Below are 24,179 nucleotides of genomic sequence, written 5' to 3'. Positions count from 1 at the left end.
GATCTGATATATGAAAAATGATGTCTCGCTGTCAGTTTGATTTTTACTTTTTTTTCTTTTTGGGGAGTTAGGATGTTTAGAAGACTAAAGGTAGGTAGGTAAGTAGATAGGTAGATAGATAGATAGATAATTCTATTAATATCCCTGTTCAGTTTTCTATTGGCTTTCTTTTCCTTATTGATTCTTAAAGTTCTTTCCAAATAAGGAGATCAGGACTTTGTCTGTCCTATGCGTTGTAAATATTTTTGCCAGTTAAATGTGTGGCTTATCATATATAGAAAGTTTTAATTCTAATGGAGTCAGATTGGTCAATTTGTTTCTTTTATGACTTCTGAGTTTTTTATAATGCTTAGAAAAGACTTCCATGATTATTTCATAATTATTTACATGTCATCCTCCCATCTTTTATCTAATATTTTTATAATTGCATCTTCAAGCTTAAATATTTAATTCATATGAAATTGATATTAATGAAAGAAGATAAGAATCCACAGATGCCTACTTAAGGCCCCAGCACAATTCACTGGATAACCCATCATTTCCTCTTCTGCTTTAAAACTGTCTTTTTTTAAAACTATAAAGTAAATTTCTATACATATGTATCTTTCTTTTTATATTCTCCCTTCTGTTCCATTGAGCCCATCTATTCTTGTGTTAATCAAAACTGTTTCAGTTATTGTGAAGTTATAATGTATTTATTTTCTATTGATGCTTATCCCATTCATCACTCTCATTTTTTAATAGATATTCTTACAGGTTTATTTCCGACATAAACTTTAGAATCAGACTGGTTTGAAAGAAGCTCATGTTGGTATTTCTATTAAATTCAGTTTAATTCCCAGATTTTTAGATTAATTTTGAGAAATCTGTTATCTTTATGATGTTGGGTCTTCTTTAATAGTAAAGATAATTGTCTTTATTCACTTATTCATTTCTTTTTTTTCTTTCATACATAAAACTGAGAACTTTCTGATATTTTTGCATGAAAGAAAATGATTGATTCTTTAGTCACTTAACTCTAGTTAGGAGCTGTAGAGTTGATTCTCTTTGATTTTCCACATATACAAGCATATCATTTGCAAATGATAATTTTGCTTCCAGTTTCTATAACTCTTTTTTTTTCCTTTCTCTTGTCTAATTGCATAGGCCAGTAACTCCAGAACAGTGTCAAATAACAGTGATGACCATGTATGTTCTTTTTTTGTTTTCCATGACTTTACTGGCAAGGCCTTAGATGTTTAACAAATAAACATTTTATCAGCTTTCAGCAGAGATACCTTACACCGTTTCTGTACTTTCCAATTCTCCTGGGCTTTCTTTATTGGCTTTCTTTGTCCAGTACCTTCAACCCTGAAAATCCCTACATTTGTTTAAAGATTAAAAAAAGCTAAATTCTTCTTCACCTACTGTTTCCAAAGGAAAAACTGGAGTAGAGGGCAGGAAGAAAGAGGAGCTTGCTAAACTGCACAACAATGGCCAAAACATAGGGTTAGAGAAAGTTCCCTCTAGCTGAGGGAGTCCCTCTCTACAGAAGGAAGAACCCGAGGGTGGGGAGGAGTCGGGGCCACCCCCGCCCCCAGCCCCACGTCGGTGCCATCCGCGGAGATGAAATGTGAGCCCGGGTGGCCCAGGACTCAGGAGCGGGCTGCTTCGTCTTCCGCCTGAGCGCCGCGGCCAGAGACAAAGAGACCTCGGTCCCAGCGCAACCCCGCGCGGGCCGGCCCGGGCTCCCCTCGAAGGCTCCCAGGGCAATGGCCCCCCCGCGATCCCCGTCTCGGGAGTGCTGACCTCTCCCTCTGACCGCCCTCCAGCCCCTCCGCGTCTGGGGCTCTCCTTTCGTTCCCAGCCCCCTTTCCAGTCTGTCTGTCCGTCGGTCCTGGCGCGCAACCTCCGGCCACCGGCTTGGATGGACGCGCGGAGGCTGCCCGGGTGTCCAGGGATCTTGCTTCCGAAGTTGGTCCTGCTCTTTGTCTACGCAGGTCAGTGGCTTGGGGAGGCGAGAGAGGGGAAGGGGACTTGGGACTGAGCCTGCGTCGCCCTCGGGGCAACGCGGGTAGGGCGGGACGCACGGGGACCTTTGTGGGAGGGCCAGCTCTGTGTGGTCCCCGCCGGGTAGCCACAGAAGCCGGTGCGCCGGACCCTCGGCTCGACCTCCACGCGTTTTTGTTTTGTTTTGTTCCTTTTCTTTAACTTTCCCCGTTTGTCCTTTTCGCTTCCTTTCTCTTTCCGCAAGCAACGTAAAAACCCCAGTCCCACAGTTAGGGAATTTTACTCTCTGGGTAGCATAAAAGTTATCCAATCCTATTCACGACTCGGGAATCTGAGGGTTGAGGGCAGAGACTGAGGGTGGGAGAAAAGCATCTTTAAAAAGCACCTGAGGTTAGAGGTATTTGCTGAAGTTTTAAAATAAACTAATGTGGTGACTTTTCCATTTCAGAGTAGGCTACCCCCTGCCCCTGCTACACCCACATTCTGAGTATTTCTGAATTAAAAGCTTTAGACCTTTGGGTTTCTTCTTCAGATCATTCTCAAGGGTAGTAGTCTGGGTAATTGGATGCTTTGAGTTCAAATATAAAGTTTTTGAGGGGTGTAAATTCAACCAGAGACTAATCTGTTTTCATTGATTTCGTTAAGCACTGTTTATAGGTGAAAGGGATTTCATTTCCCTCCTTCTAATTATTCTTCCTGAGCATTGCTAATAATTGATGGAGCAAAGCGGTTTTCTCGTTTTGTACTGAGATGGAGCTCAAAATGACCCTTCACTGGTTTTTCATATATAAGGTTAATTAGACATGTGGTTTTGCATCTGCTTTGTATTCATAAAACAAGCTAAAAGCAAAGTTGTTTGTAAAGTGTTTTTATGTCTCTCACTTCCAAGGACAAAAATCACAGTAGTCAATTTATGTAGCACTGATTTAGCTTTTGATACTTACAAAGATATTGCAACTGAAATGAAGATGTTCTTCAACATTGTTACTGAACATCAAGAGAATCGAACTCATTCAACCTTGCCAGAAATGACTCCCCAAACTTCTATAGAAATTTTCAACTTGTACACTAAAATGTAAATTAGTAGCTGTCTATAAGTTATTTAAAAGATATTTTATTGCAAGGAAAATGCTGACTTTCAAATACAAAAACTTATAAAAGTAGGGAAAGTACTTCCTATTTAATGAGGAGAAACCACATTCTAACCTGTTTACAATGCTTATTTCTTTTACTTACAGTGTGTGAGGTTTTCAGAATTTGAGAGACTGAAACAATTGCATTAATACTAGTTTTATATTAAAATCTTATTGGTTCCCTTGAAGCTATGATTCTTTCTACCTCCTCTGTTTATCCAAAGGAAAAAAAAATAAGAAAATAGAACACGACCTCACTCATCTTTACTCAGTCGGCGCCCTTGAACAACAACTTATTCTTTTGTCTATTTTGTTCCCTGTGGTAAACCGAAAGCTTCTAATGTGCACACTTTTCCTTCCTTTCCTCCTGTGCCCCCAGTGCTAGTTGCACAACCCCCGGGGTTCAGGAAATCTGCAGAGCTGGCTGGCAACAAGTTTGGTTAGTTGAGAAAGCTTTCCTCCATTCATTTCTTCTCTCCTCCCCCATCCCTCCCTAGGAAGCTACAAAGTAATCACAAGCCAGTAATACTGAATTGACATACTGTCTTTGATAAGAAATGTTTAGCTAATGTGTTCTTTCGTGTTAATTCCTGAACTCTTCGCTTCAGAAGCCCTTTTATGCTTGCTATATTTATTTACGCAATATTTGTTGAGTGAGGTATTTTGCGTGATGTATAGGACAGAAGCCATGCTCTGAGTCTTGTCTGGGAGACAAGGCGTGCCTACTTTAATGTATAAAAGGCTGTGCCCTAGAAGTACAGCTCTGTGCTATAGGTGTTCACAGGAGGGGACCTCGTTGCTGGCTTAAGAGTGTAAACTCTATGAAGATGATGTCTGTCTGTCTTGTTCAGCGTAATATCCAGAGACTAGCAAAATACCTAACCCACAAGAAGAGCTCAATAAATATTTGCTCAGAGAAACTGAATTAAGGAGGGATTTTAGGAACTAGACCTTTGATAGGGAAGCCTTGGACATAAGGGAATGGAGTAGGATATAATGTGAACAAAGGCAAAAATCATGAGAAACCTATTTGCAAAAGTACATGATTCATTTTGGTTGGAACTAAGAGATGTGGCTGGAAGTGAGGACTGGAGTTAAGTGGGGAGACAATGCAGCTATATACTAGTTGAGACACCCTGTTAAATGAATTGCCAGCTTTAATGGGACAAAAACCTAAGTAGATGCATTGCTCATAGCCTGAATTATTTTCCCCCAAAGCAAACGCATTAAATTCATGTTGCATTCATTAAGGAGGTAAGAGCAAAGTTTCTCTACCTAAAGCATCATGTTTTGCTGTGGAACCACCTTTGGAAAGAGACCCAGTGAAGTTTATATTATCATCCAACTCCCAATGCAGGCGACAAAGACAGGATTTGGCCAAGGTTTTACCTTCCCCGGGCCTCAGCCAGTGACTTCTGTCCCCTCCCTTTCCTTCCTCTCTTATCCTCAGCTGTAGCTTACAAGAACCATTTCTGAGCAAGTGCTTGCAGCCAGATGTTGCTTTTCCTGTGCTTCACATTCCTTAAGGCGGGGTGAGGGTTGGAGAACCTTCTTCCAGATCATGCTTTTAATTAAAGTCACTGAAGAAAGTTTCCACTGGCTATTTGTCAAGGATATTAACTTGAATATTAGAAGTAATGTTGTTTATCTTCTGAAACAATTGGAATGTTCCATTCTTTACAAATGAGAAAATGCTCTGGTATCTTCCAAATCTGATCTTCATAGAATTATTCTGAAATAAACTGGAGAAAGCAACTAACATTAAAATAAGATTTGAGGTGTGGTCAAAACCTGAGTTTGGAAATGTGATTGTGAATGTATTTGCCGTACTATGAAATCTGCCCTTTTCAGTTGTTTAATTCTGGGAAGTTGACAGGAGTGCTGGAAAATGCCATAAAAAATAATGAACAATGTGTGACATGATCTTGATGTTTGCTGCAGGTATAATCCAGCTTCTTGGCTACAAGATAATGGGCTTGGTTTCCTGTAGCATTGGTTCAAAATATTTTGATAACACCATGTCCTTATAACAGTAGTAATTGGAATACAATAATAGTAATTGGATCTTTGATATTCATGGAGAGCTGAATAAGATGTCACTATCATGGGCATCATGATATTTTTTCCTCTCATTTCTTCTTAAGACATCTCAGAAGAAAACATTAAGGTAGAAATAAAGTCAAGGGGAAAAATACGAATGTTTTCACTTGCTCTACGAAGGCCATGCAGTATTGACAAAGGTGAATGAACTTTTGATCACATCCATTTGTCAAAAATCATCCTGCCAGGGAGGTGATTTAAAAACAAAATCTGAATTTTCCTTTCTAGGTAAATCAATCACATGGACATACAGACAGAGTGTAACATAGTTCACTTTTCAGTTATGACTTGACAGGCAAGCAAAAGTGTTCCATAATTTAGTTCATAGTTGATGTTACCTTTAGAGAGTGAGCTGGAAAGGACTTATTTTGTGATTCTTAAACACCATAACTTAAATTACCAGCCTATAACTTAATGTTTTCCTAGTCATGTACCTGAAACTCACATATCCATTATAATTTATACCACTGAGTATAACTGATAATCTTAACATAAATCATTGAGGTAGCACAAAGAATTTTAAAAGCCAGGGTAACTTTTATTCAGCATTTTGGGTTTAATTTTCATTACCCAAAACATAGGGAAAAAAAGACAGTAATTTGGCTTTATCAGCTCCAACAAGTTCCTTTTACTCAGAAAATACCTTTTCCTCTTCCCACAGTGCTGTTTCATAACTTATTGATTCTTAAATCTGGCATTAAATAAATTCTTAATTATTTACAAGTTAGTTATCTACAGGAACCTCTTCCTACAACTAACTGATTATCTTCCAATCCAGATGGCTTGACAAGATACATATGCAGACTAATTTGTGTAACCATATGTGTGCAAAGTGTAATTATTAAGATAAAAAAGTGTAGAGAAAGGATAACATATAATACACTGTCATGAAAATATACATTATTTTAAAATTATCTCCAGTTGACTTTATACATGTCAATCACACTTTCCATAAAATGAAGTTAATTGGGAGTACTACCCTAAAGTCAAGACTTTATCATTTCGAGATTATTATTAAGAACTCTATTTAAAAAAAGATTTCTATTGAAAAATTGAATGACTGATTCGTTGGATCATTCATTTCTCCTTTCATTGTCTCATTCAACAATTCTAACTACCAATTGTGGTACTTGATCAGGAAATTCAAAAAAGAATGATCTTTGCCTCTTCTAGATTTATGTCCAGGAGGGAAGGAAGACTCGTTTAGATGCCTACACATGTCTTGGAATTCTGAGTACGTACAGTGAATATCTAAATGCACTGAAGAGTGGTCTTTGAGGGTGAGATGTGAAATAGAAGACTTTTTCATGCAGCTGTGATTTCAGAACTGTAAAGGACATATGTGGTGTTTATGTTGCAGAGGATTGCCTTGCTCAGTGTGGGAAAGACTGCAGATCTTACTGTTGTGATGGAACCACACCCTACTGTTGCTCCTACTACGCTTATATCGGGAATATCCTCTCGTGAGTACTTTGGCACTATTGATGCTCTTCCCATTGCTCAGTTATGTTCTCACAAAGCACTACGTTATAGTTAGGGGCAGAAATTTTGAGAGTCGTTATTGACATAAAATCTTCATGGAGATACTAAACACTCACCACTATCTAGTGTGTTATATTATTTGACAAAATGTGCAAATTGATACGCAAAATAAGCTGCTTTTATTAGAAGGGAATTAAAAAGTATCTTCTGACTGCTTAATTTGTGTTCCAGAATAATAATGGTTTTAGTCAACTGCATTCATATTATTGATCATTTTTTAACATTGTAAATTATATGCTTTTGTCTGCTTTGTTGAAGGATTTGTAAGCTAGAATTTGTCATTTAATTATGGCTAGTTTATTTTGCCATGTATTTGTCTAACCCATTCAGCAGATATCAGGGAAAGGAGACATTATGAATAAAAAACAGTTGAGATATGAAATGTCAATTTTCTACATAATGCATAGTAAATAACTTCAAGAAATAAGTTTAGAGCCCAAGAAAGGCCATCAACAATGTAAAGGGGTAACCAACTACAAACATCAATGAAACATACACACATAGGATGTGTTGAGCATTTCCCCATAACAAATTAAGAATGTATTTTGGAGGAGCACCTGGGTGGCTCAGTTGGTTAAATGTCTGACTCTTGATCTCAGCTCAGGTCTTGATCTTGGGTCACGAGTTCAAGCCCCACGTTGAGCTTCACACTGGGTGTGGAGCCTACGTGCAAAAAAAAAAAAAAAAAAAAAAAAAAGAATTTGTTTTGGAGTTGCTTCTGGGCAAAGGGAAATGGAGAAGCAAGAACCAGCTTCAGGGTTGTATGTCTGAAAGGTGTACAAATCTCAGTCCTTCTACACACATCTTGAAGTGGAGAAATCAGAAAATTAGGAATGTTAAGAATTTTCAGAGTCAAAAATCACCCATGGCTTTCCAATAACAGTAAGAGTCTAGCTTCTCAGACTAGCTCCTTAGTTTTTACTTTTCAAGTGAATATCAAGATGATTTGGGAGCTGTTCTGTGGTGGCTTAACTCCTGGCCTGTGAAGGCTTTAGTAGAAACAGGAAAGATTAGGCATGAAGGGAAATGTGCCTGGCTATTTCAGGGCTGTGTCCACTCATATGGCTTATAACTCATCCTCCATTCTGAGGCCAGAAAACCTGGTACCCCATAACCTTCCTAGAATCAAAGTTGGGGCTGTTATTAGAGATCAAGTCTCTCTGAATAAGGCCAAAAAGAATCATATTTCAGGATGCTCTTGAAGTCTATCATGGCTATATAAGAAATGGTAGGCTGTAATAAAGATTGATGAGTGGAATTTTAAGCATTCTTTGAAATGCAAAATAAGCCCTAAATAAAATGAATTTTTTCTCATGGGAATCTTGTTGAAAATGGGATTAAGTCCCCTTCTTACATTAGAGATCAGTCAGAATGATATTTACAAGAACTAATCAGTTCAGAATACCCTGAATATAAATATATAATGATATTTCACATTTGTATATCATTTCTCACTTTTAAAGTAATTTAAAATACATTATTACTGAATTCCATTTCTATTTTCGAGTGGATTCCACATACCAGCTATTTGCTGCTTTGGGGAGATGTATAAGTGGGCCCAGCAGGTGGTATAGATTTGAGGAAACTGGCTTCAGAGGGATTCTGTGATTCTTTGGTCCCCTGGCTCCTGGTCCCACCTGCTAATGTCCATCATGGTTTGTATTGTGCCCTCATTTCTCACCTCATAGCTACCTCTATCCTGGTAGATATATAGAGAAGACAAAATGACTTAATTAGAACTTAAGAAATTTAAATGTATAGATGTGCTTTGTATGTTTTATATTTGCATTCACATTTACATTTTTATGGCACATTTTAGTTTTACCCTTGGTTAAAGTAAAGAATTAGTTGAACTGATATATTTATCTGGGTTCTTTGGGCCATGTACTTGTTATGTTTGAAAAAAGGAATTGTGTTTTGAGTGGGGGGAGAGGAAGAAAAACAGATGGCATTATATTTCAAGTTGTTAAAACTGAATTTTCTGTTCAAAATAGAAGGCAAGTAAATCCTTTGCTAAACAATTCTTAGGAGAAAAAAAAAAAGAGAGAGAGAGAAGCTTTAAAGTGTTTTCCCCCACTGAATAAAGGAGAATACATTTTCAGGATTTCCACTTATTGTTTAAGATTTGAAAAGAGTTCTTAACTCCACCCAAGGCTTTTTTTTTTTTAAGTTGGGGTAGGGGGAGGTGAGTAGATAGGGAGAAAAGTCATTCCAAGAATGCTTACAAAAGTTCTTTCATGCACATGTTTTCAAATATTGCTATTTTGGAACTCATAAACTACACTTCCTCTCTTCCAAGTATCCAGGCACATTCTTACTAAAATCATTTTAATCATCTTAACAGAAAATTAAATCTTTGTAGTTATTAGAGAAGTAATAAGGAAGAAAGCAATAAACATAATGGAATGTTATGTATCCTAAATGACTAATTTTATAAATTGGTTATAATTTGGTTTCTATTTTTGTTTGTTTTCAAAATAGAAGATATCTTGGCTCTGTTTAAAATGAAGTAAAAAGAGCGCAAAATACAATTTGGGTCATTCTAGACTGTTCACAAGTTGGTATGGGAAGGTACACTCAATCCTCATTGCTGAGGCCCCTCTAAAATAATCAGAATAGAGATGTTTAGCCCTTAACTCTGTTTACTTCAAATCTCCTTTCTGTTTTGCAAATTAACCACGAAGGCTCATTTTATAAAGAGATCACAAGAGCTAACTTTCAACTTACCTTTTAGTTGAGAAGTCTTATTTTACTCAGATCCCTCCTTTGTAGACACTTTATATTCTAAATATGAGTTAATTTTGACAAATAAATTCAGATTATACATCACCACATTTTTTTCTTTTTTCAGTTAAAAATTCTTAATTTTACTTATGTCTCATGAAAACCTTTAAAAATTCAACTTTTAATAGCGTATCTTCTTTTTAACTGAAATATAACTGGCATATAACATTATATTAGTTTCAGGTGTACCACATAATGATTCAGTATTTGTATATATTGCAAAATGATCACCGCAATAAGCCTATTTAACATTAGTTGATTTAAAATAGCATATTTACCTTTGGTCATTATGGTTATAGATAATAAGCTCAATCTAGAAAAATAGTACCATTTTCCAGAATTTAAGATTGCTTTTACAGGAGTCAACATATACTATCCAATCAGTTATTTACAAATACATATGGAGTGCCCATTAATTACCATGGCAGTATGGATTCTGGGATCCAAAAATGAATAAATGATATAACTTGACTTCTAGGATTTCACAATCTAATAAGAGAAGAAAGTGTAAACCAATAATTCTAATTCAGTGAATTAATCTATAAAGTGCCATTGGAGGGCCAGGAAGAGAGAAAACAGCTGTCTTTGTGTGTGTGTGTGTGTGTGTGTGTGTGTTTAGAAAGAAATGTTTAGAGAAAGTCTCATAAACATGACATTGGGTCAGAGTATTGAAGGAAGAGTAGATATTTACATAAATGGACAGTCAAGAAAGGGAGGTACATTCCAGAGAGAGAGACTCTCAGTTGCAAAGGCAAAGATATAAGAAAGGAAAATGATCAGTTTGGGAAAACCGTGTCATTCAATGTCGCTAGAGAGTGAAGGTTAAACTTTGAATATGGCAAATGAGTACGTAGGGAAGAAAAAGATAGGTCCTGACTTTCACATACTTTTATTGGTAGATTACATACTTCTATTGACCATACCTAACAAAACTGAAACAAAATACTCCATTATTTTTCTGGAAATAAGATAGCTGGTTTTATATAGAAATGACACATTCTTAGACATCACTATAACACGGGACACAGGTGAGAAAGGCCAAATGGACATTATTTTCTTTATGCCATAGAGAAAGGACTTGGAATAAACACTTTGTAATGTTGCACTATTTAGAAAAACATGACAGGTTATGTGACCTTGGAATTATTTCTCCATTTTTGACATATTTCCTCACAGGGGTAACTACCTGAAGATTAAAAGCCTCACTATGTTTCAAAGTGAGGATTGGGCCAATTCAAGAAGTAAACAATTTCTCTTCAAGTTGATTCTCAAATATTTCATTCAGCCACTCTTGCCCATGAAAAATAAACATCTGTGATGAATATGGAAAGGGATATTTCAATTTTTGAGCTGATTAATTGACATTTTCAAGAGAGACGATCCAGCATGAAGATGTGGTTGTAGAGTACTCTTTAGAATTGGAAGAATTCAAAGGGAGAGAGGGGGTCATTGAGTGGCTAATTACTATTAGCAATGGAACAAAGTAAAAACAGGACTTTATTGGAAATGAAGGGAAACTGCTATGTGAGGAAAAAAAGAATTGCCCAATATTGAATATGAACCCAATAATGCCTAGGTTGGACTTAGTGAGCCAGATAACAAGATATAAGATTTAATCCTTTTACTCAAAAACAGATTTTTGCTCTTCCAGTTTGCCTCTGTAAAATGCAGCTCTGTCTAGGGATTTCAGAGCACCATCCGGTCAACACAAAATCCCCATGGGGGAAAAAAAAATCAAGAGGAAGAACTAATAATGGAGATCCTGGTGGGATTAAGTTTCTTTTCTTCTCAATGAAACGTGAAAGATGTATTGCGCACAGTTTTGCAAGGACAGCTAATAAATATCACCACTGTGATTTTAGAGCTATATTATGCATGGAAGCAAAACCAAGTTAAGAGATAAAGGTTTCATATTTTCAAATGGCATTTGAAGTCCTTTGCTCATTAAGTAGCTCAGCATTCTGAAAAAAACACATGAGGCTCTTCAAATACTGACTGGAACATAATGCATTTGAAAGGCTTTTGGTATTGGTAAAAACATCATTTAAATTAATTAACTTAAAATATTCTTAGTACTTAGATATTAAAAAAACAACTCTGAAAGGTGCTTACTGAGCAAATAGAAATTTGTGGGGGGTCTTATTTTTAATCATGAGGCAAAGATAAATAATTAATATAATGTTAAAACAAATATGAATTTGATTTCAAATGTAGTAACAAATTATGTTTAATACAAGAATTAAGTCAGTGTTTCTCAGAAGCCATTTATATTTTATGGGTTATTTTATTAAGAGCAAGTATAAACATCTAGAAATCTAAAACTCTTCTCAGTCAAATTTATATTCTATTTCATCATAATTGCCTTTGTAAATTAAGCTTAAATGTCAGAAACAATTTGTTTTTAGGAAGAAATTAAGTTTCTAGAACATGTTCTCAGGAAATTATAAATATGAATAGAGACATTCTATGTTCTACACCAGGTTCTGGGGGGATATAGCCTTGAATCAAACATGGCTCTTGCCCTTGAATTGTTTATAAGCTACTGGGGAGCATAGACCTATAAGAGATAGTTTAATCTACTAGGAAAAGCACAAAATGCAGTGGAATTAGGTCCAAGTTTAGGGTCTTCGGAAGGCTTCTTGAAAGAGAATAATTCTAAGATTAACCTTGAAAAGCAATTAATAAAATTCATTGCTTACTTAGAGTTAAAAAAAACTAGCAAACTAAGAATATAGAGGAAAATGTCTTCACCTTATAAATATCTCAAAACAAAGACCACCCCTACCAAAAATACCAAAAATTTAGTGGTACAATATTATAACCTTTCTCCTTAAAGGCAACTGTAAGGCAAGCTAGCACCTTCTATTCAGCATCCTACTGCTCTGGTCAGTGTAACCAACAAGGTAAGTTAAAAAGAGGTGATAAGAATTGGAAATGAAGGAGCTAAATTGTTATTATTTTTAAATGATATGATTGCCTCTACTCCTTGGACTATAAAAATGAATGAGAACTCACCAAGATTGCATCATGCAAGCTCAGTGTACAAAAATTAGTGCATTCCTATATATCAGCAACGTTCAGACAATGTAATATTTATGTAGCACACAAATCTCACTTACAACATCAAAAACTATAGGATACCTGGTCAGAAATCCAACAGTAATACATGTATGGCGTTTATGGAGTAATATAAATATATAAAAATTTCAAGGGATGAAAAAGACGCCTGAAGAAATTAAGAGATTTATCAAATTGTAGATGGGAATACAGTAAGGATGCCAATACTGGGATATGTCAGTTCTTCCTGAACTCCATGTAAATTCGGTAGAATTCTAATCAAAACCCATTTTTTGGGCCATTTTTTTGTTGACTTTGACAGACTGAGCCTCATGTTTATGTGGGACAGTAGGAAAATAAAAGACAGATATGAGAAAGAACAAAGTGAGGAGACATGCCTTGGAGACATCAAGATTTATTATAAAGTTATAGAAAATAAATGGTGTGATATTGGTTCACAGATAAACCAATAGAATATAGAACTTAGAGACTGACTCATGTATATATGGGAATTTGATAGATAACAGATGGCATTACAAATCAGTGGAGGTGGATAGATTATTTAATAAATGGTGCATTGGCTATCCATATGGGTTAACATTAAACTAGATCACTCCATCACACCCCACCCAAAAGCCTATTCCTATTGGATTAATTACATAAATGCAAGAAGCAAACGTTTACAGCTTTTTAAAAAAGAATGACATTATGGTATCAGGATAGGAAAGACTTCTAAAATAAGAGAGAAAAGCACAAATAAAACTACTAAAATGAAAAACCAAAATACTGTATACTTTAGATTTTTGTCTCCATGACTTATTTATTTTATAAGTGGAAGTTTGTATCTCTTAATCCCCCTTTATCTATTCCATCCATCTCCACCCCTGAGAACTATATACTTTTAAATGGTGAGTTTTATGGTATATGAATTATATATCTCCATTGAAAAAATTTTTACTATATAAGGCAACAGAATTCCAGAGACAAAGCATAAGGCAAATCCCCCACTTGGAGAAGATATTTGCAATTCATATGACTCACAAAAGATTAAGATCCAGAACACTAGATAGGAAAATGGGCAATGTGTGTACACAAAAAAAGTAACAGAGCAGAGAAGTGGAAGGCAATAAACATATGGAAGATGCCCCACCTTGCTAGTTAAGCAGGGACCTGAAATACCATCTCGCACCTGTCAGACTATCAGTGCTCTTAAGTCAGACCGTGCTGAGCCATGTGAGCCAAGGTGAAGAAGGGGACTCACACTCCCGGTGGAAGAACAGAAACTGTTATCAACACATGGGGAGCAAGCGCCGTCAAGAGGAAGATGGGCATACCTTGGGGTTTAGCAATTCTTCTTCCACATATATTCCCTACAAATTTTCCAGATCTGCAAAAGGTGATTTTTGTCATACTGGTGGACATGTTAAGCTAGAAAACATTGGAAGCAACCTAAATTTCCATCAGAAGAAAATGGATAAATAGGGTGTGTTTATACAACGGAACGGGATACAGCAATTACAATAATTCTGTGCATGATAATATATCATTATAGTAAGTCTCAAAACTGGTAATGCTGTGTGAAAAAAGAGCTAACAGAAACAATGTGCAAAACATGGTACTATTTGTGTAAAGTTGAACACATAAAATAATTCTCTGTGTCACTGGAAACATGGGCATGTGGTAAATGTGTAATTATCTGAGGGAGAGAAGGATATACATGAATTTTAGGATTTCCCAAGACTGAGAGGTTTCCTAGAATGCAGAATTTTCACTGCTGCAATGGGGATAGTCCTTGGCAAACTGGGACAAGTTGGTCACCTAGGGAGAAGAACAGGGAGGAGGCCTTCAATTCTAGTATTTTATTACCGAAAAAATTAAACAACTGAAGCAAATATACATTATGAACATGGAATGAGTTTGGGTGGGGAGTATGTGGGTGTTTTATATTATTATCCATAATTCTTACATATTTGAAAATCTTTCAATAAAAAGCAGGAAGTAATTAAGCCTGATGATCGCTGGAATGGAATCACCTGGACACCTGTGATTCTGAGACCAGTTCTGTTGTGTGGGTTTTCCAACGCCACCAAGCGATTAACTCAATTCTGACTCTATGTGGAGACAGTATCAGATCCCACAGGTGAAGGCCTCAGTCCTCCAAAACCCCCTTCCACTTCAGCCATCAAAGGCAAGTCCAGGTTGTCCCCTATGCTTCTGACCAACCAGGTATAGACTGGAAGTTCCAATGACCCCCTCCTTGGGTTTGATTAATTTGCTGCAAGGCTCACAGAACCCAGAGACCCATTTTACTTACTTTATTATAAAAAGATATAACTCAGCCACAGCCAGATGGGAGAGATGCCCAGGGCAAGCCAGGGGGAAAAGGCTCAGAGCTTCCATGTCCCCCTAGCACTCCACTCTCCCCAAATCTCTGTGTGTCCACCAAACCCGGAAGCTCTCCAAACTCTGTCCTTTTGGGGTTTTATGGAAGCTTCATGATAGAGGCATGATTGAACTCAATCTCCAGCCCCACTCCCCTACCCAGAGGTTGGTGGGTGGGACTGAAAGTTCTAAACCTCTAATCACAGGGTTGGTTCCCCTGGCAACCACCCCCAGCCTCAGGTGCTTTCTGAAAGTCACCTCATTAACCTAACAAAAGACACCTTTAGGAAATTTCAAGGATTTTAGGAACTCTGTGCCAGAAATAGAATGAAGACCATATGTGTATTTCTTCTTGTTAAGTATCATAGCATCTTGTTAACATGCACCTTCTGGTTTAGTAGGTATGGTGTGGGACCTGAAAATCTGCAATTTGAACAAATTCCCAGAGGATGCCGATGTGGCCCTTCCTCTGCACACTTGGGTGGGCAAGGCTGGTGCTGTGTGACCGTGCCCTATCCTACGGGATGAATGGTAGGAGAGATTAGGACTTGCAGACTGATGGAATGTGGGGCTAGCGATTGGGGCTAAAAGAAAGGAACAAGCCCAAATTTAATTCTGGAGCTTCCACTTTGGATGATTGGGTGGATGGTGTGCTGGGAACTAATAGGAAATATTCAAGAAGGTTCAGAAAGGGGAATTAATTCCATTTTTAATTACGTTGAGTGGCGGAGAAGCAGGGGAGGAGTGGTAATAGGCTTGATAGCCTATAGGCTAAGTTCAGTGGGCCTTCAACTGGTGAAATGTACTAATCTGAACTCATTGGGAAGCCGGGAGCACTCACAGACAGATTTGAGAGTCCAAAGCCTAGAGGTGCCCTTTGAAAAAGGTATAGAAGAGAGGTGTATGAAAGAGAACAGCAAGCCAACCGCAGAGCCCCAGGGAAATTCGGAAACACACTGTGATTTCTTCCCTTTCTATATATATATATATTTTTTTTTTTTTTAAAGATTTTATTTATTTATTTGACAGAGAGAGACACAGCGAGAGAGGGAACACAAGCAGGGGGAGTGGGAGAGGGAGAAGCAGGCTTCCTGCCAAGCAGGGAGCCCGATGCGGGGCTCGATCCCAGGATCCTGGGACCATGACCTGAGCCGAAGGCAGACGCTTAACGACTGAGCCACCCAGGCGCCCCTTCCCTTTCTATATTTAATCAGCCTTTTGAAAAGTGTTCTACATCTATTTCAGCCTCCCTTAAAGTATTTTCTATCCCTTCAAATTTCCTGCACCTCTGTGAAAATTGATCTGTTCTTCACTAATCAGCCTGAACATACCTCCTATATAATGCCTTTGTTTTCTTCTATGTGCTTTTTGTGTTTTATATCATCTAAAAGATAGGATTCATGGCATTTCAGTTCATTCTGAATGGAATGTGTTGTCATAACAAAGCAATTTATGTGCTGGTCCATCTTTATTTACTCAGATGGTGCCCAAACAGAATTGACTCAATCTGGTCATATATCCCAGGTTTTAGGGGCTACCTTATTTAGGTAGAAACCCGAGTTTTGTATCGTAAGAGAGACTGTGCTTGGTGGTGGCAAGTATTATCAGAATGAAAGGAATTACCCTTTATTTAATGTGTTCTTTGTTCCACATGCTTAAAAATATATTAGTTTATTAATCTCCAGAAAAGCCCTCATGACCAAGGTATTATTATTCTTGAATGTACAGATGAGGAAGTTAAGGCTCAGAGCTAAGTAATTTGTCTAATTTTAAACAGCTGCCATGCAATGAGCTGGTGCTTGACCTCTTTCTGCCACTCCCCACTGGCTCCTGAAGATCTGAAGTTTTCAAAAGGGATGAATAGAAACTATTCATTGCTGTAAGACCTGTAAAGGCCTAAACCCCATGTTTTGGGGGAAGCCCTTTTTTACTCTTAATATCTGGATTAAATTCCCTCCCTTATGCTGCCATAACATGATCCTTTCTCTACTCTGTTATTATTTCTCACTTTATTCCAGTTCCTAAATTATTTGTCCGCCCTTCCGGACTCTAGACCCTGAGGGGACAGGAAGCCAGTGTGACGATTTAGCATTGAAGGCACAGGGTGGAGCCAACTGTATGATCCAGAACAGACTGTTCCAAATGCAGGTCAGTCCTCCAATTACTCATGAAAAACCTGAGGTTTTGTGGGTTCTACCTAAATACATATCACCTGTATAAATATTTGCTTAAATAAATCATAATTGGAAAATGTTGATGTCAGAGAATCTCTTTTCATGGAGTATAAATTAGGGATCATTCATGTCATGGTTTCTATGTAGCCAGTCATCACTTTCCAGTCACACAATTTAGGATAAATTATAATCAGATGAGAGGGATAAGACTTCAAAGACCGACTTGATTATAATGATTTAACCTCTTGTCACATTTCTGGCGTGACCGTGATCCTTGAGTGATGCCGTGTCATCTGCCAGCCTGTAATTATTAAGGGAACAGCCTCCTGTGCAGCTCTCTTCACTTGCATAATTTTGGAGATAAAATGTTTTGTTGATCAAACTGAGGAGGGAAGAATTATGCACACACAGTGATTTTTATTGCATTCTATTGGGAGAATCCTGGGCGGCAGCTACTGGCCAGAACACAATGTCTTTAAGCTGTCTCCCGACTACGAAATGTTAGGATGAATACACCCATAACTAATGAAAATTTCAAAGGGCAATAATAACCTCATAAAGTGTAATAGGATTCCATCTGAAAGTGCCACGGGTGAAAGCCTTGGCTATTTAACCCATAGTAACTCAATGGAATTTCAAGTTTCGATATTCATTTTTTTTTTAATTTAATTTAATTTTATTTGAGAGAGAGCACATGAGAGGGGGGAGGGTCAGAGGGAGAAGCAGTCTCCCTGCCAAGCAGGGAGCCCGATGCGGGACTTGATCCCGGGACTCCAGGATCATGACCTGAGCTGAAGGCAGTCGCTTAACCAACTGAGCCACCCAGGCGCCCTCGATACTCATTTTTAAGGAAAGAGGAAGAAGATCGATCTTACAGGTAACAGGAAGAATGCTTTGTTTATGCCTCTGCACAAATCTGCCCAAAATAGAGAAAAACATGACAAATTACCTCAAACATACTCAGTATGAATTCATGCTGTTAAAAAGGTGAGCAGAACTCTTTCTATGCTGCATTTTGCAAGAACTAAGTGCTACCTGTTGATACACACAGCACAGCGTTGATACAACATTTTTCCTCTCAGACACCAGGAATAATAGAAGATCAACCTCCAAAGTGTTACACATAGAGAAATACTTGAATTTAAATTTATCAAGTAATGGTGATTGCAGTCTCAAGCAATACCCATCCTTACATTAAGTAAATAGACCTCTTTGCCCTTTGTCAGGTGGAATTAAACAAAAAACAATTCTTTGTGATTCTATTATTAATTAATAGTAGTCTTAGTGACAGGAAGTCATCGAAGAAAAACCAAGAATGTTTGTATTCACAAAAAAATGCGTTTGAGTTTTTCTTCTTTGCTGTGTAAACTCTGTTCTGCTAATATCTTGAGTCCCAGTTTATCAATTTGTAAAAAGGGAATGGCAGTAAGCACTTGCCTACCTCTCAGAATTTGGCTGAAGAATATATTTGTTTATAAAAGCATTTAGAAGAGCTCTGCACATTTTCCCTGTCATTAATGAAAGTGCTGGGCTTTGAAAATGTCTGGAGCTTTGGAAAAGAGGAAACAGGTCGGGGGAGCAAAGTGCCTTCTCCATGGTCATTCAGAAATCCATGACAGACCTGAAGAGCAAATGCCACTTTGGGTGCAGGGCCTTCCCTGGTCCTCTGGACCAAAACATGGGCTTCTGTCCTCAGGAGAGCACCCTCAGCCTTCAATAAAATAAATGACCTTTTTAATCAAATGTGATTGCAGTCTAAAAACTGCAAAAGCAGCTAATTAAGTTCTCTGTTCTGCTGCCCAGCAATTGCTAAAAGCATAATACAGCCCAGTAAGTCATGTGCATTAAATAGACAAATCTGCCACGTTGCCCTAGGCTGACCTATGAATTAAAGAAGCCAACTCAAAAATGGGGTAAACAAGTCTAAATAAAAATATATAAACCTGATTTATTAAAAAAAAAATCACACATGTAATAGCAAATATCAGGGGGGCAATGATTTGCTTTACTAAACGATTCATTATGGAGCTCCAATTAATTCGCCTTTCAAAATTTATTTTATTCACAACTTTGCAGAAATATATATTGTACCTAAGGCTGGTGCATCTCCATTGATGATACGTCAGTAATTAAGGCACAAAACAGTGTTCTAACTGCTGGCCATTTCAACAGAGTGATCACAGTACTCTATAGATTTGAGTGTGCCTTTGCATGTAAAAGTTTAGAAATGCCCTGATTAGGCTTTTTAAAAAATGTCTTAATCAGCAGTTCTCTCAATGTAAGTCAGTGCTTATAAGACAAGAATAAAAAACGCAATGACTTGCCTCTGATGATATTATACATAACCTACATTTTGCAACAATCGCCAGATTGAAAATATTTTCAGTGGTAGTGAATAAAATGCCAGATGGCATGCTGAATAAAAAGTCATTGATCATAACAAGGATCCACTGAGGTCTATCAATTCTAAAATGAATTTCTTTACACTCAGTTTGTTGGCCTTAAACAGCCGGCTTATGGTATGTGCTATATATTTTTTTTAGTGTTGGTGGTAAAATAGTTTTTGTCTCATTACCTTTCATTGCGAGGATTGGCTCCAGTAGTGGGGAAGACAAAGTATGCTCCACTCACTGCCTCCCACTGAATGCAGCTATAGAATTTGGGTGGAAGGCACGAGACAGCTATTTCAGATACACGGAAGGTAAAGAGTAGCAAGCAGATTGGGGAACAAGACCAAAATTCAAAGTACTGCCTAAATAGCCAAGAGTTTACCAGTGTTTTTTCCCTCTCTTTACTCCACTCTGGACTAAACGTAGCCCAAAACACGTAAGTAGGCTTCAGGATATGGACACAGACAGATACAGGGGAATCCCTCTAGCTCGAGCTAAATAAGCAAGGTCTCTTCATGCTGAAAGACAGCGGGGAAAATACCCCGATATTTGTTTCTCTTCTCTGTTCTCTTGTGTAGTCCCCAAGTGATGTTTTGGTTGCTGCGGGAGTGGCAGTGACAATGACAGAAGCCTAAAATCCTGCGACTGGGGAATCTTCCTTTCTGATCAGAATGATGTATGTCAGGAGGATGGAGTGAATCCCCACTGTGTTTTTGTCTGTCTTTGTCTTCCCAGTGTTCAACCCTCGATATGAGCCCATTTTTGAATAAGCAAAGAGCAAAGTAAATAAAGCCCATTTTTCTGACCAGAGAACCAAAAAAGTTGCCCCAAGAGAACCAGAAAGTACTAGTGAGATCTTTTGTACTCACTTTGGCAGCACATATGCTAAAACTGGAATGATGCAGAGAAGATTAGCATGGCCCCTGCACAAGGATGATATGCAAATTTGTGAAGCATTCCATAGAAAGAAAGGGGGGACAGGGATGAACTAGTGAGATCTTCAACATAGAAGTCCTCAAGAAAGTGACCCTAGGGTTCCTTGTGAATTCCTGGGCTCATCTCAAGTTGCATATGTGTGGATCAAACCCTAAAAAGTATACATAGAACTTTAGAACTGAATACAGGATATCCAGTTCACAGATTGGCAGTTGGGTGGTGTACACACGGCTCAGATCCAAACCTGACTGCAAAGGCTCTGAAAATGGAACTGACATTAAAACCACAACCACCAGTCTGCCTGGAACTTGTGGTCTAAATTGAACCTGGTTGATTGCCTGCTAAAATAAAAATCTCAAAATTCCCCATCCACTTAAACAAAACCCAAAAACCTCATAACATAATACTCAAAGCCCAGGTTACAATTCAAAATCACCCAGCATGCAAAAAAAAAAAAAAAAAAAAAAAAAAAGGAATCTCAACTCAAAAGGCAAACAAATCATCAAGCAACAGAGATGTTGGAATTATCTGACAGAGCTTCTAAAGCAGCTGTTATGAAAAATGACCCCAAAAGTAAAGGCAGACACTACTTGAAATTAGTGAAAAGACTAAAACAGAAAATATGAAGAACTAAATGGAAATTTCAGAATAAGAAATACAGTAGCTAAGGTTTAAAAAATTCACTGGATGGGCTCAATAGCAGAATAGAGATAAAGAATGAGTGAACGTGGGAACAGAGGAATAAAGATTATTCAATCTGAACAACAGAAAGAAAAAATATTGAAGAAGGAGAAGGAGAAAAAGAAAGGAGGAAGGAAGGAAGGGAGGAAGGAAGGAAGGAAGGAAGGAAGGAAGGAAGGAAGGAAGGAAGGAAGGAAGGAAGGAAGGAAGGAAGGAAGGAGTCTCAGGGAAAAGTCTAGCATTGATGTCACAGAGCCCCAGAAGAGAGGAGAAACTGTGATTGCTTAAAACTTTCCAAGTTTGGCAAAAGAAAGAAACCAAATGCAAGAAGTTCAATAAACTCCCTGGAACATCAGCTTAAAGAAATCCATACCCAGACACCTCATTTACTACTGAGAGCTAAAGAAAAAAATCTTGAAAGCAGCTAAAAATAAGCAACAGATTACCTACTGAGAAGCTATGATTTGAATAAGTCCGCATTTGTCATCAGAAACCATGGAGGATGGAGAAGTAGCACATTGTTTATGTGATGAAAGAAAAGAATGGGTAATCCAGGCTTCCATAACCAGCAAAAATATCCTTTAGGAATAACAATGAAATAAAGACATTCTCAAATTTAAAAAAACTAAGGAAATATTTAGCAGGCTGACTTGACTTGATCTAAAAGGATTGTTAAAGGAAGTTCTTCAGAAAGAAGGCAAATGATGCCAAAAGGAAATCTGCAGTATCAGGAAGGAAAGAAGAGTAAAAAAATGGCATATATTTGGGTAAATATAATAGCCTATTTTTCCCCTTTTGAATTCTTTAAGATAGGTTAGACTGTTGGATGTAGAAACATAAATTGTATGTTAGTGTTTTCAGTGGAGGTAAATAACACAACCATTCCAGAAGTAAAGGGGAGAGAGTAAAGAAATCTCTAAGATGGTGAAGTTCCACTTTCTAACTAAAGTATGAAAGTGATTCTCCGTAATGATGAGAAGTATGTGTTCTGTAATCCTTAGAGCATTCACTAAAAGGAAAAACAAAAACAAATACACAACCATCCCAAAACCCTGCAAAACCTACAGCACAATATAAAGTAAGGCAGGGAAGGGAAATGAATTGAAGGAATGAAACACAAAGGAAACAAACAGAAAGTAAATAATAAATGATAGACCAAACATACCAGTAATTACATTAGTTGTCAAACGCATCAACTAAAGGACAGAGAATGGATTGTTTTTAACTGAAAGAAATTTATCCTATCCATATGCTACTCATGTCAACTACAATGATACTGGTAGGTTAAAAGTATGGGAGGAGGGAAAAATGGGGAGATGTTGGTCAAGGGGTACAAAGTTTCAGTTATGCAAAATGAATAGGCTCTGGAGATACAATGTGAAACTTTGTGACTATAGTTAGCAATACTATATTGTGTAACTGAAATTTGCAAAGGGCAGAGATGTTAAATTTTTCTCAACACACAAAAGAAACAGGTGACTGTGAGGTGATGGGTATGTTGATTACCTTGATTGTCATGATTACTTTACAATGCATGCGTATATTGAAAAATCAAGTCCTATACCTTAAGTGTACATAATTTTTAATTAATTGTACCTTAATAAAGCTGGGGAGGGCAGAAAGAAATGAGCTATCAAGTCATGAAAAGAAAAAAAAAGTAAAAGGACAGAAAAAAAATGTACCATGCAAACATTAACCAAAAGAAAGCTAGAGTGACTACATTAATATAAGACAAAGTAAAGTCCAGAGCAGAAAATATTACCAGAGATAAAAAGTGGTATTGAATAATGAGAAAAGGTCAGTCAATCAAGAAGACATAACAAACAAAGGAGAAATTCAAAATTTTGATGTTTGGTTTCTATAAACAGCAAATAAAGAAGCTAATTTTGTTTGTTGAAACACATCTTACAACAGAAGAACAATATGTGTGCATGTTGACTTACATAGAGGGTTAAATGAAATTATGTGCATTTTCCCTTTCTTTTTCTTCTTTATTTTTGTGAGTCATGTCAGTGAATTGCAGATAATACCATGGAAGCTTAGATTTATTCTACTTCTAAACCAGTCTACAACTTGGCAATCCCTGGCATTTTTATGTGTAAACACCTCAACTAGGAAATGAGATATTTAAGGGGATGGCCCACACATAGGCTTTTTTGTAGTGCACCAAAAACCCGTTGCAGTGATGGTAGAAATACTAAATTTAGCAGACTGGATGGAGAGTGTGCCTTGGAAGTGACACAGAATAAAGACAAAGACACAAGCAACACAAAATTAAGAGTGTCGGTAATTAAATTTTGTGATAAAAATGACTAAAATAATTAATTTCAACTTAGGTTTATTAGGAGAAATATATTATTTCATGAAATGCGGAAGAGAATTTTGGAAGGGAAAAGAATATAATATTAAAACCAAGACTCAAATCTCACTGGCAGGCTTTCCCAACTAGGTTCATGCATTTAAAAAAGTTAATTAAACTATTTAAAAGAATGATCTTGGCTTTTTTCTTCTAATCTAAATATTTATGAGAAAGGAGAGCTCACAAATAACTACAAGACCCCAAAATTCATCCCTTTCCTGGTGCAGGAAGAAATAGTTCATGAGGGAAAAGAGCTTATCCTGAAATGATTTATCCAAAGCCAGCAAAATCTGTTCTGCTTTTCAGATTATGCTATTAGGAGGACTAACCCCCAGGTGTTTCAGTTAATCGATGGTATGATTTAAAGATCTGCAAAACTTTGTAGTTTTTTTCCTGTACCACATCATTTATTTCAAATAACACTTTTAAGCCTATATTTGCATATGAAAAACTAAAATATATTTATTCATTCTTAAATCACATCCAAGCTTTTCAATGTCTTACAATTATAAACACCAGACATTAATTATGTCTGTTCATAGGAAAGTAGAGATTTCCCAGCATTTACATTGGCTTAAATTAAACGTTCCTAAACTTGAGTATGCATGAGAATCACCTAAGAGTACTTGCTAAAAATACATTTCCCCAGGAT

At 37.2% G+C, this 24,179-nt stretch overlaps 1 protein-coding gene, 1 long non-coding RNA gene and 1 other non-coding gene across 3 annotated transcripts in view; all 3 read left to right on the top strand.

The window, feature by feature from the left end:
- The first annotated feature begins 1,447 nt into the window (after positions 1-1,447).
- The window catches only part of CYYR1 (cysteine and tyrosine rich 1), a 100,918-nt gene continuing 78,186 nt past the window's right edge, over positions 1,448-24,179 (top strand). The window contains exons 1-2 of the mRNA XM_035017534.1: positions 1,448-1,979; positions 6,583-6,685. Of these exons, the coding sequence (XP_034873425.1) occupies positions 1,907-1,979; positions 6,583-6,685 (176 nt within the window). The 5' untranslated portion in view covers positions 1,448-1,906. The remainder of the gene's footprint in view (positions 1,980-6,582; positions 6,686-24,179) is intronic.
- Positions 16,114-24,179, top strand: part of LOC118018794 — a 31,936-nt gene continuing 23,870 nt past the window's right edge. The window contains exon 1 of the long non-coding RNA XR_004681483.1: positions 16,114-17,135. This is a non-coding gene — a long non-coding RNA (uncharacterized LOC118018794). The remainder of the gene's footprint in view (positions 17,136-24,179) is intronic.
- LOC118018920 lies at positions 20,413-20,519 on the top strand. The gene has a single exon (XR_004681514.1). It is a non-coding gene; the product is annotated as a U6 spliceosomal RNA (small nuclear RNA).

Source organism: Mirounga leonina, unplaced genomic scaffold (assembly GCF_011800145.1).
Source record: "Mirounga leonina isolate KUSES-001 unplaced genomic scaffold, KU_Mleo_1.0 Mir_172, whole genome shotgun sequence".
NCBI classification, from domain to species: domain Eukaryota; kingdom Metazoa; phylum Chordata; class Mammalia; order Carnivora; family Phocidae; genus Mirounga; species Mirounga leonina.
Note: the sequence above shows the minus strand (reverse complement) of the source record. Positions and strands in the feature narration are given on the sequence as shown.